This window comes from Caretta caretta, chromosome 9, assembly GCF_965140235.1.
Source record: "Caretta caretta isolate rCarCar2 chromosome 9, rCarCar1.hap1, whole genome shotgun sequence".
Classification (NCBI taxonomy): domain Eukaryota; kingdom Metazoa; phylum Chordata; order Testudines; family Cheloniidae; genus Caretta; species Caretta caretta.
In genome coordinates, this window is record NC_134214.1 from 32,887,939 (window position 1) to 32,900,780 (window position 12,842).

A 12,842-nucleotide genomic window follows, 5' to 3' on the forward strand; every position below is an offset into this window, starting at 1 on the left:
TGGACAAGCGTCCCCCATCCTCTCTGGTATCTCCCAAAATCAATTGAAAAATTAAGGTTAGTAAGAAGCTACATTATACTGTAGTATATCTAGGCAAAGCTAATGTTTGCTGATGATTCAAGGCATTTATTAAATAAATATCTACATGATGGAAATACAGCTTTAGTAGATGCCTAAGCAGTCCTATACAAATATTTTCCCACATCACAGCTGGCTTCATTTTGCTAACTTGTGACTTACTGCCTACCTTAGAAGCCATACTTCAAACTCAGTGCTCAGGCAGCAAAAGTCAGAAGTCTCAAGGTTAAAGTGTCTGTTGGAAATATTCATACAAATAAATGGCATTCAACAATATAGGGTAAAAAACATTTTTCTTACTTAGAAGATCTGGACTACAGATTCTTTGCTGTACCAAGTTTATGCTTTCTCCTAGGAGCTGCTCTAACATCCACCAGCTGGCAAAAGTTGCCAAGAGACTGTCCGCCTGCTGATCACCACCATAGCACCTGCCACACCTCACACCAATGCCAACATACATCTTGTACTGGGGCTATGAAGAGAGCAACATTCAAAGAGAGCTATGCCAACTCTATGCCCACAGGGGGGACTCCTCTCCTTTTTTTGGCTGGGGGTGGAGGGATTAGAAGCAGATTCCACCCCTCTGTACGAAAAGAGAATCTGGCCACTAAATCAGGAATGGCAAGTTTGGGGTTTTATTTTTAAACTAAGAGTAAATACTTTCGAAATTTTGTAATTTCTGCCTTTTTCACTCTAATTGCCTGCCACACACACACACACACACACACACACACTCAACCCACTTCCTCCCTACAGGCTTGGGGAAAAGCACAAATGGGTTCTGCATCTTCTCTTCTTCTTCCCAGCCAAAACTCTGAATAATGACCAAGGGCAGTTCTAATTTGTGTATGTCTGGTAATTTAAAATTAAGGTTTACTGGTAACTCTACAGAGATTCCCAAACTATACAAAGAGCTGACTGGTCATAAGGTCTCCTAATTTCCAGTTACCAAGTTTCATTTAAGGAAACTGAACCTATTAAATGTTTCTCTATTATCACTTTTCCATGTGAACAACTACTAGTCACTACAGGATTTTGTGATCAAAAGGAAGGGAGTGATGTTCTGCATGATCTTAAATGGAGATGAACTAAAAAGCAGCAGGCACATTACTGTAAAAAAAAAAAAGTTATGAAGTATAAGAACCCTGACCTGCTCTACATCATTCATTAGGTTGTCTTATCACTTCATCTTACACTCTGACCAGTAAGTGAGAAATGAACAGGAGAAAAATTCAGTTCACACTGATGTAGCTGTGTTAGCTCTTACGGGATAGCATAAGTAAAAGGTAATAAATGTTGATCAGTAAACAGAAGGAACTCTAAAAATCTAAAAGTGTCATGACCTTGTTTAACAGACCTGATTCCTGAGTGTGTTTGGTTTAGAAACATACCTTAAAGCTCTTTGTATAGCAAGCTACTATTAAGAAGCTCTATTTCTCATAAATTTTCTGCACTCTCAGCAATTAATCTGAAAAGTTTCCTTTAGTACAACACTGACACATTCCATTTACCAAACATGAATTTGTGTTAACAGCACAAACCAAACTGGTTGAAATGGTTTATTTCCTTGTGCTACTTCAGTGTAGTCAATGTAAACAACAAGTACAGCTCAGAAAAGGACTAACTTCTGTTGCAGAAAAAACAGATAAAGTTAACACTGTATGGATGCTATAGGGAATTTTTTAAAGTTATCCAATAGATTAAAAGCTATGAAGAGATTTTAGAATCGTGAGAAATTGTCAGTTTTGTCCTGCATTACTACAGGATTTTTAAATTCACAACAGGATCTAGTTTACAGTTTAGCCACTAAGTTGTATCTCCAATAATGTCTCAAAATTGATCAACTGTCACTTTTCGGTATAATAGCCAGCTGCAGTTATTTTATCATCCTATCAGGTGTATAGTACCCAATAGCATGTGAGCCTAACACTTGAAATAATAAATTCATCTCCTTATATATACTACTAGGGATATGTCACCAAGAACATAGTATACAAGACATTAAAGGGAAGGATGTTTCCCTGAGAAGCTACGGAATCCCAGCAAGAGATTTAAAAGTGCAAATTTCAAATTCAATTCAAACAGCCAGAAGCATTTTCTGAACTTTCAGAACACTGGGTTGAGCAACAACAGATAGTTTCCTGATAAAAAGCTTTATCTTCTCAAATACATACAGATAGATGGGAGTCTGATTTTTGGCAAACTTCTCTATCCCACAAACCTTCAAGGCTCCACACTGTGGGTGAACTGTGCCTGCAGGGAAAGCCTGAACTCTGCTCTATCTTGACCATTTAATTTTGAGGACAACTGCTGAAAGGAAAAAAACTTCATATTATAATTTATACCACTTCTTCAGACAATCTCAAAGTCCTGATCACAGAAAGGGTTAACAGTAAATTGTGAAACAGATTTCCTGTTTGAAGATCAGCAGGACTCCTACAGAAGTCAGAAAAAAACCCAAATTGTTTTATATTCTTTTGACTACAGCAACATCCAATTCTGAACTCAAGCAAGTGAAGCAGGTCTACAATATTTCCCTCCTTGATGTCATGTCCCTAAAATCCTTCCTACTAAGATAGCTTCTTTTGTAGCAAATGTTTTGTTGTTCATTAGATTAAGTTATACTTATTTTAAATATTGTTTAAAACTTCAGTTGAAGATTTTAAGCACCATCAAGTATGATTTTTTAAATCTGCTGAAGAACTAAGTCAGTTCATATTAAATACATAGCATCAATTCAACATAACTGTCATCACGGTAGGAGTCATACATACTCTACAGTACCACCACCATATATTTTAATCAGTTTAAATAAACCTTAGAGAGAAACCTTAGTTCCTGAACTACAGAATGGAAACTTGTATTACCCAAATCACAATGATTTCAGCATAATGAGCAAGAGAATTTAATGTTTTCATCTGGAGACACAAGGCTAAGGAGTCATAGAAAGGGAGACAATAGTAAGATAAAAGGATACTAATGCATAGAAGGGGATTTAAGCAGCAGTAAAATGAGCTCAAATGAGTGGAGTATACATGCCATGAGTTGGAGATGTGATGGACAGATTTTTAGACATAAAATGGGAGAGTGTTTGGGGGTTGAAACATAAATGTTAGAGAGTGAAATAAAATCAAATCTAAGACATGAAAGGAGATAAACGAGTTTCTCTCACATCTAGTTTCTAAATTTTAAATCAAAATGCTCTATTTCTTCAGAGGAGTCTAACTGCAGACAACAACAAGATCAACATTTCAACAAAATTAATGTCAACATGGCTGGTCACAACTTCCATCTGGTCAGCAAGATTGTCTTTATTTTAGCAACAAACATTTAGTTTTAAAACTGTTTAATTCAAACTCTTTTGGCAGCACTGAACTCTAATAGAAATTGCGATAAGAGGACAGATATTAAAGATAATTATATTTTATCTAAAAAAGAGAAAGGAGTACTTGTGGCACCTTAGAGACTAACAAAATAAATTTGTTAGTTGCTAAGGTGCCACAAGTACTCCTTTTCATTTTGCGAATACAGACTAACACGGCTGCTACTCTGAAACCTATGTCTTATCTGCCCAGTTGCAGAAATTATTGTGCCACTTCTGCTAAAAATAATAAGAAGAAGAAGAAGAAGAAGAAGAAACATGGAGTGTTGCCAATGCAGAATAGCTATGGCATTTCAAGTTTCAGAGTAGCAGCCATGTTAGTCTGTAACCGCAAAAAGAAAAGGAGGACTTGTGGCACCTTAGAGACGAACAAATTTATTTGAGCATAAGCTTTCGTGAGCTACAGCTCACTTCATCGGATGCATTCAGTGGAAAATACAGTGGGGAGATTTATACACACAGAGAACATGAAACAATGGGTGTTACCATACACACTGTAACTAGAGTGAGCAGGTAAGGTGAGCTATTACCAGCAGGAGAGCGCGGGGGGTTGGGGGGGTGAGGACCTTTTGTAGTGATAATTAAGGTGGGCCATTTCCAGCAGCTGACAAGAACGTCTGAGGAACAGCGGGAGGTGTGGGGGAATAAACATGGGGAAATAGTTTTACTTTGTGTAATGACCCATCCACTCCCAGTCTTTATTCAAGCCTAAGTTAATTGTATCCAGTTTGCATATTAATTCCAATTCAGCAGTCTCTCGTTGGAGTCTGTTTTTGAAGAATATGTGTGTCCACATATCTATTCAGGGGACATCATCATAGGACCTAATCACACCAGCTACACTATCAGAGGCTCGTTCACCTGCACATCTACCAATGTGATATATGCCATCATGTGCCAGCAATGCCCCTCTGCCATGTACATTTACGTAGAGACTGTCCAGTTTGGCCAATGTATTGTTTATCCCCCGCCCCATCCCCGTGTTCATCAGATGTTATTGTCAACTGCTGGAAATGGCCCACCTTGATTATCACTACAAAAGATTTTTTCCGCCCACCCCCTCTCCCCCCGCTCTCCTGCTGGTAACAGCTAACCTTACCTGCTCACTCTCATTATAGTGTGTATGATAACACCCATTGTTTCATGTTCTCTGTGTGTATAAATCTTCCCACTGAATTTTCCACTGAATGCATCTGATGAAGTGAGCTGTAGCTCACGAAAGCTTATGCTCAAATAAATTTGTTAGTCTCTAAGGTGCCACAAGTCCTCCTTTTCTTTTTGTGGATACAGACTAACACAGCTGCTACTCTGAAACCTGTCATTATGCAAGGCACTGAATTTAGCTGTATGGAGTGGAAATCTATCAACTTCATGAAAAAACTCATACAGATACAGACAGACAACACCTTCCTTTCCAAATGTAAATAGATGGAAATCAAAAGGACTGAAGGTAAAAAATCCATTACAATCTACATACTGCACAGGCTATGCTGACAGCTTGTGCCACACACTCTCAAAGAAACTGCGGAAGCACCTGATCAACACCCTCTACAGCAAACAGGGAAAGATTAAGAATGAGCTCTCAAAACTGGATACTCTCATAAAAAAACAACCTTCCATACAAACTTCCTTGCAGCTGGACTTCACAAAAACACACACTTTGCTTCTCTACAAAAGAAAAAGGACACTAAACTATCTAAACTACTACATGCCACAAGGGGCCACAACAGTGGTTCCCTTAACCCACCCAGCAATATTGTTAATCTATCCAACTATACTCTTAGCCCAGCAGAAGCATCTATCCTATCTCGGGGCCTCTCCTTCTGCCGCTCCACCCCCATGAACATGATACAGTTCTGTGGTGACCTAGAATCCTATTTTCGACATCTCCGACTCAAGGAATATTTCCAACACACCTCTGAACAACATACTAACCCACAGAGACCTTCCTACCAAGACTACAAAAAAGAAGGATTCTGGGTGGACTCCTCCTGAAGGTTGAAACAACAGACTGGACTTCTACATAGAGTGCTTCCGCTGACGTGCACAGGCTGAAATTGTGGAAAAGCAGCATCACTTGCCCCATAACGTCAGCCATGCAGAACACAATGCCATCCACAGCCTCAGAAACAACTCTGACATCATAATCAAAAAGGCTGACAAAGGAGGTGCTGTCGTCATCATGAATAGATCGGAATATGCACAAGAGGCTGCTCGGCAGCTCTCCAACACCACTTTCTACAAGCCATTACACTCTGATCCCACTGAGGGTTACCAAAAGAAACTACAGCATTTGCTCAAGAAACTCCCTGAAAAAGTACAAGAACAAATCCACACAGACACACCCCTGGAACCCCGACCAGAGGTATTCTATCTGCTACCCAAGATCCATAAACCTGGAAATCCTGGACACCCCATCATCTCAGGAATTGGTACCCTGACAGCAGGATTGTCTGGCTATGTAGACTCCCTCCTCAGGCCCTAAGCTACAAGCACTCCCAGCTATCTTTGAGACACCACTGACTTCCTGAGGAAACTACAATCCATCGGTGATCTTCCTGAAAACACCATCCTGGCCACTATGGATGTAGAAGCCCTCTACACCAACATTCCACACAAAGATGGACTACAAGCCGTCAGGAACAGTACCCCCGATAATGTCATGGCAACCCTGGTGGCTGAACTTTGTGACTTTGTCCTCACTCATAACTATTTCACATTTGGGAACAATGTATACTTTCAAATCAGCGGCACTGCTATGAGTACCCGCATGGCCCCACAGTATACCAAAATTTTTATGGCTGACTTAGAACAACACTTCCTCAGCTCTCGTCCCCTAATGCCCCTACTCTACTTGTGCTATACTGATGACATCATCATCTGGACCCATGGAAAAGAAGCCCTTGAGGAATTCCACCATGATTTCAACAATTTCCAACCCACCATCAACCTCAGCCTGGACCAGTCCACACAAGAGATCCAATTCCTAGACACAATGGTGCTAATAAGCGATGGTCACATAAACACCACCCTATACCGGAAACCTACTGACCACTATTCCTACCTACATGCCTCCAGCTTTCATCCAGACGACACCACATGATCCACTGTCTACAGCCAAGCTCTATGATACAACCTCATTTGCTCCAACGCCTCAGACAGAGACAAACACCTACAAGATCTCTACCAACCATTCTTACAACTACAATACCCACCTGCTGAAGTGAAGAAACAGATTGACAGAGCCAGAAGAGTACCCAGAAGTCACCTACTACAGGACAGGCTCAACAAAGAAAATAACAGAACGCCACTAGCCATCACCTTCAGCCCACAACTAAAACCTCTCCAACGCATCATCAAGGATCTACAACCTATCCTGAAGGACGACCCATCACTCTCACAGATCTTGAGAGACAGGCCAGTCCTTGCTTACAGACAGCCCCCCAACCTGAGCAAATACTCACCAGCAACCACACACCACGCAACAAACCACTAACCCAGGAACCTATCCTTGCAACAAAGCCCGTTGCCCACTGTGTCCACATATCTAGTCAGGGGACACCATCATAGGGCCTAATCACATCAGCCACACTATCAGAGAGGCTCATTCACCTGCACATCTACCAATGTGATATATACCATCATGTGCCAGCAATGCCTCTCTGCCATGTACATTGGCCAAACTGGACAGTCTCTACATAAAAGAATAAATGGACACAAATCAGACGTCAAGAATTATAACATTCAAAAACCAGTTGGAGAACACTTCAATCTCTTTGGTCACTCGATTACAGTCCTAAAAGTTGCAATTCTTCCAAAAAAAAAAAAAAAAAAAAAACTTCAAAAACAGACTCCAACGAGAGACTGCTGAATTGGAATTAATTTGCAAACTGGATACAATTAACTTAGGCTTGAACAGAGACTGGGAGTGGATGGGTCATTACACAAAGTAAAACTACTTCCCCATGTTTATTCTCCCCCGCACTCACCACTGTTCCTCAGACGTTCTTGTCAACTGTTGGAAATGGCCCACCTTGATTATCACTACAAAAGGTTTTTTCCCCCCTGCTCTCCTGCTGGTAATAGCTCACCTTAAGTGATCATTCTCCTTACAGTGTGTATGTTAACACCCATTGTTTCATGTTCTCTATGTATATAAATCTCCCCACTGTATTTTCCACTGAATGCATCCAATGAAGTGAGCTGTAGCTCACAAAAGCTTATGCTCAAATAAATTTGTTAGTCTCTAAGGTGCCACAAGTACTCCTTTTCTTTTTGTATATATCCAGTACTTATTAAGTTACTATGATCTATATCAAATAATTAGCTTTCCTAATTTTTAACTTTTAGGAATTTATAGGTAAATTTATTCTGTGCATGTTTCACAACTGGTCAGTTTATGACAGAGGACTGATCCAGCCCTAAGAATCACAGTTTTGACAGAGAACCCACACTTAATGAAGTGACTAAAGTATTATATATGAATTAAAAAAATTCCAACATTTTATATTTGATTAATTTAGAAAGTCACACAAATTTTTAGACCTATCGGTAGTGTAATTCATTTTCTTGTATGTCTATGAAAGAGTATACAAAAGACAAAGCATCTATCACAATTTTATAATCTTTACATTAAAATATACTGCAATGAATAAAGTACTTTAACTGTCATTCAGGGCAGACTGCATTCCTGTGATATGGTATCTTCCACAAACAGATCATAAGAGGAACATGAATCAACCACATTTCCAAAGTCATGATAGTGTGAAATAAGAGCATTCATGTGGAGGAGCACGGGGGTGGGCGGTAAATCCTGATAATGCATAATGACTGAATTAACTGCACTACCAGACAGTAGTACTCACTACCATGCTATATTCATGGATAATCCATTATTACTGCAGATGCTAGATCAGGGAAGTACAGAGATACTCTTATGAAAAAACTCAGCATATGCTCGATACAACAAAGAGTATGCTACACAATGAATAAAGATTTAACGGTGCTCCTTGAGCCAGCACACGTAGTATGCTTATATCCGATAATCGTCTTAGACAGCTGAAAACCTAGGGTAAATAATTATATCCCCATGGCATTCAGAAGGTAAAAAGGGCAAATAAAATTAATGGTAAACATGCTAGACAATCAGAGCCATCAACTTAAGATCCACCTGTAGTTTGGATGCAGGGGACAAGAGAGCTTTTTTTAACTTCTGTAAACACAGGAAAATTAAAAAAAGTTAGTGAAAGTGTTTCAATTAACCATATTAGGATTATAGATCTATACCTGTTTTAGGCACTGAAAATAACTATTCCAATATAATCAGCATATCTTTTGCCTTTTAGCTTATATTAAGTTTTCTGAGCATACTATTTTCCCCGTTTTTCACAGGAAATGCTAATGAACCTTGATTTGTATTTATATTTTTATATATATAATTTGCTACTGTAGAGTTAGTTTTTATTAAATGAGTGCATCAATTTTAAAACAGTTCAAAATGGGCCAAAACACATGTAGCAGCTGATCTCTTGAACAACACCTTCTGCTTAAGTCACATCACCATTGTGCATTGTTCACTACAGAACTCCCCACCTTCAAAAAGAAACATAGCACATCCTTTCAACAATGATACAAGGAAAAAGGAGGACACATACATAAAGTTAAGAAAAAGTCTCCAGTTGTCTCCTAAGGAGGCGGGAGAAATATTGACTATTTATTGGAACATCTCCCAATACACACACCCAGTCAAATCACATATTACTCAGTAGCATCCTACCTTTTCAGCCAAAAATTTTGGTGGTCAAGCATCTACAATCAATACTTTGGAGACAGATTCTTCACCCTGTTCTACAGTTCAGGCTGGCAGGAACGACCAGCATTTCCTTTTCTGGATGTTCCCCTGCCATGGAGGAGTCCCCTAAATGCATAGATTCTAGCATAACCAGCTCCTATGCGTCTCCCTCTTTGCAGCTACTGGTGCAGTGGACATGTCAGAGGCTATAGCTACACTAGAAAGCATGCAGCTACACTGCTATACGTTGTCTAGTATAGCTTCTCTAAGCCCATAGGAAAGAGCTCTCCCATCGACTTAATTAATCCACCTCCAACGAGCAGCAGTAGCTGTCCACATCAGCATTTAGGTCAGCGTAACTTATGTCACTGAGGGGAATGGCTTATTCACACCCAAGAAATGTAAGTTATACCGACATAAATGGTAGTACAGACATGGCTAGAGGGATTGAGGGGGAGCAGTCTGAACATGTTTCACTCTGGCTCCCTGCAACTGGAATGTGTTCTCCAGGTAAGCTGCCAACTTGACAGAAGTTAGAGCAACCTCAAGGCTCTATTTTGGGCTCGGGCAGAGAATCAGGGAACCGTAACTAATTCTCTTTTTAGCGCTTTCCTGAACTATCCTGAGCGACTGGCTGAAGGATGAGGAGCCATCTTTTACTAGGTATTCCCCTAACCTCAGACAGGGCCAGCTGAACTATCCTGCTCTTCCTGAAGAACCCACAGACCACCAGAAAGGCCAACAAGGGACAGTAGCTGCTCAAATTGCTCCCAAGGGAGTTGGTAAACAACAGCCTCTCCCACCTCTTTCCCATAGTGTTGACAGAGCTGTTTAAAAGTTGTAAGGCAAACAATTTCGATTTGTAATCAAATACAATTTTTTCTTCTTAGCAGTTACCGTCAAAAGTCATACATAAATGGATGAAGATAAACTGAAGACTCAAAATTTCAGGAATATTTAAGTAGCCAGACATAATAGGTTCAATATATTAAGCATGAAATGTCTGAACTGACACCCCCATATCATACAAAATGATGTGTGTGAATGCAGAGTTAAGCATTGACATTAAGGAATAATTACTTAGGAACATTTAATCTCTTTACCACACACCCATCACCTGAATTCCTGTTAAAGAACAAAGTAAACAAACAACATTACATAAAGTATATAAAGGTTCATTAGTGAACGTATTTACTGAATTTATTCTTGAAATGGGAAAGTAACTTTACTGAGTGAGCTGGCTGTAAAATAGAACAATCACTCAACTCCAGATTAAGGTAGGTTTGCTATTAAAAACAATTTTATAGACAGTATGCCATGGCACAGGAAGGGACAAGGATGGCAATATTACAAAGGTGCTCTCTAGTAAAGTAAGTTACAAGCTTGAAAGGATTAGATTTTTATCAGCAATTGTCAGTAAACACTGATTTCACCATACATATACAAGCTGCCAGAAAAAATATTTCCACTGACGATAGAAATTTACAGATAAGCAGCATTTTTCTTATGTTGCTTAAGAACTTTAAGACTGATTTAAAGATATTTATTTTGTATATTTTGACCTGTGAGGTTGATAATTTGTGTCTTAATGGTTATAAAGCTAACTTTTTGAATTTCTATTGTCATGAAATAATCATCGGACCCCCACCCACTGTCTAACACCCATGATTTCCTGCAACTGTGAAAATTTAAATAGATAAAAAATACTTAAAAATAAACATCCATATCATCCGTCAAAATTTTTTTTTTAAATCTAATTCTGCCAAGCCTGATCATGGATAAACATCTTTGTTTTTCCTTAAAATACGCTGACCAATTCTAAAGCACTTATAGTTGTTAATGCTATCTGTTTCAGTACACAAATATGCTTCTGTGATCACTTAACCACACACCCATTCATTCAACCCACGCACTTTAAGAGAACCTGCTGATGGGGTGCCTGAACAGAGAAGTCACAAGACAACAACAGAGTGGAAATTTCCTCTCTTCCTCCTCTTCCTCTATTTGAGTGGCAGAGTAGCTAGCAGGATCTTATTTCCATCTGAATGGAGGAGAGCTCATGTCAGAACCAGGGCCCTCTCCTGACAGGCAACCTGAGAGCACACCCTCTGCATGTTCTGTGTGTTACTACTCATGGAGTTTGTACCAGGCTGTGCATATGTCCAGCACTGCTCAACACCGTGCTGAAATTCTTGTTGATTTTATAAGCACAGCTATTTAAATATCTCAACTGTATCAAAATTTTAGGAGCAGATAGGGTGCTATCTGAAGCCAAGAAATATACATTTCCCTTGAGGAGTGGAGTAATTTATTAATACTTAACATTTTTTCACTATTGTAGTTTAAGAATTTGGAAGATAACATTTCATCTCCCTCCTGTTCCAGCTCCCAGCGGAGGCAATGGGAAAATTAGGGAGGGAATGAAAACAGTCTTCCATACGGTCATGTGGAAAAGCTACTGTTATCAGCCACATCTGTAAAGGAAGATCCCAGAAAATTCAATCTAGGGCCAACCTTAAGCAAGGTAATGCAAGTTACAGATCCATTCCTCCTACTTTTGAAAGCTGTGGGCAGACTGACAACTCAAAGACCAGTCCTCTTCCCCACCTCCAGCAGCAGCACCCCAGAGGACACCTCATTCACCACTGACAGGTTAGAGCTCCCCAAATTGTCATGCCAATAAGGAATATACGGGAGCATGCATGACACCCGTGTGGCTGCAGTAATACCATAGAAGAGATCAGTGAGGAGGGAGATGGCCCCACTCCTAGCATCGGGAGTTTGCAGCTGTAACCTGCTACCGTTACGCCACCAGACTCCTCCTCCCTCCCCATCCCTACGCAGCTGACACGGAGAAGGAGCCTGCTGAGCCTCACTGCAGCATTTACGTGGAGAGTGAATCAGCGGAGGACGTACTGAGAGATGCTTCCCTCAGGCCGCTGCTGTAGCGGCCCGATTACCAACCCGCTCTGCCCCACCAGCCCACCCTGAGCCAAGACGAACAGGAAAGGCGGGGGGGGGGGGGGTGCCGCGGAACCAGCACGCGGGCTCCAAGTGCCCCCCCCAACACACCCTGCACCGGCGCATTATCATAGTCAGGCTATTTTTAGATCCGAACGTGGCGAAAGTAACGGCTTCCAGAGAGGCGCCTCGTGGCTCCTCGCGCCCCCACCCAACGGCTCCTTCTTCACCCGCCCGCCCTCGGCTCCTGGCCGGGCCCCTCGCCATTCCCTTACCCCAGCTCTTGGCCGTGCGCCCCAGAAACTCGCCGCTGCGCGGGTTGTACACGAACTGCCGCCACTCGGCCATGGTCTGGCTGAAAGGCTTCTTCACCTCCTTGGACATGGCGGCGGGGCGACGGCTGTGTGTGTCCGGTTAGCAGAGACTCCGAGCTCAACTGCGGCAGCGCCTGCTCCGAGCCGCCAAGTAACTGTCCTCTTCCCCTCCCGCCAGGCGCCCGAGAGGCCGGGCTGGTCGCACGCAGCCAAGCTCCTCACTCCCCCTCCTGCTGCTGGGGCGGGACCCGCTCACGTCAGCGCGGCCCTTCTCAGTCCACGCCGTCTCCAAGCTGCGCCTGCTGCCCCCTGGCGG

At 41.4% G+C, this 12,842-nt stretch overlaps 1 protein-coding gene across 1 annotated transcript in view; it reads right to left on the reverse strand.

Annotated features, from left to right (window-relative positions):
* The window catches only part of ATP1B3 (ATPase Na+/K+ transporting subunit beta 3), a 52,836-nt gene extending 40,094 nt beyond the window's left edge, over positions 1-12,742 (reverse strand). The window contains exon 1 of the mRNA XM_048863366.2: positions 12,488-12,742. Coding sequence (XP_048719323.1) covers positions 12,488-12,596 — 109 coding nt within the window. The 5' untranslated portion in view covers positions 12,597-12,742. The remainder of the gene's footprint in view (positions 1-12,487) is intronic.
* Positions 12,743-12,842: the final 100 nt, after the last annotated feature.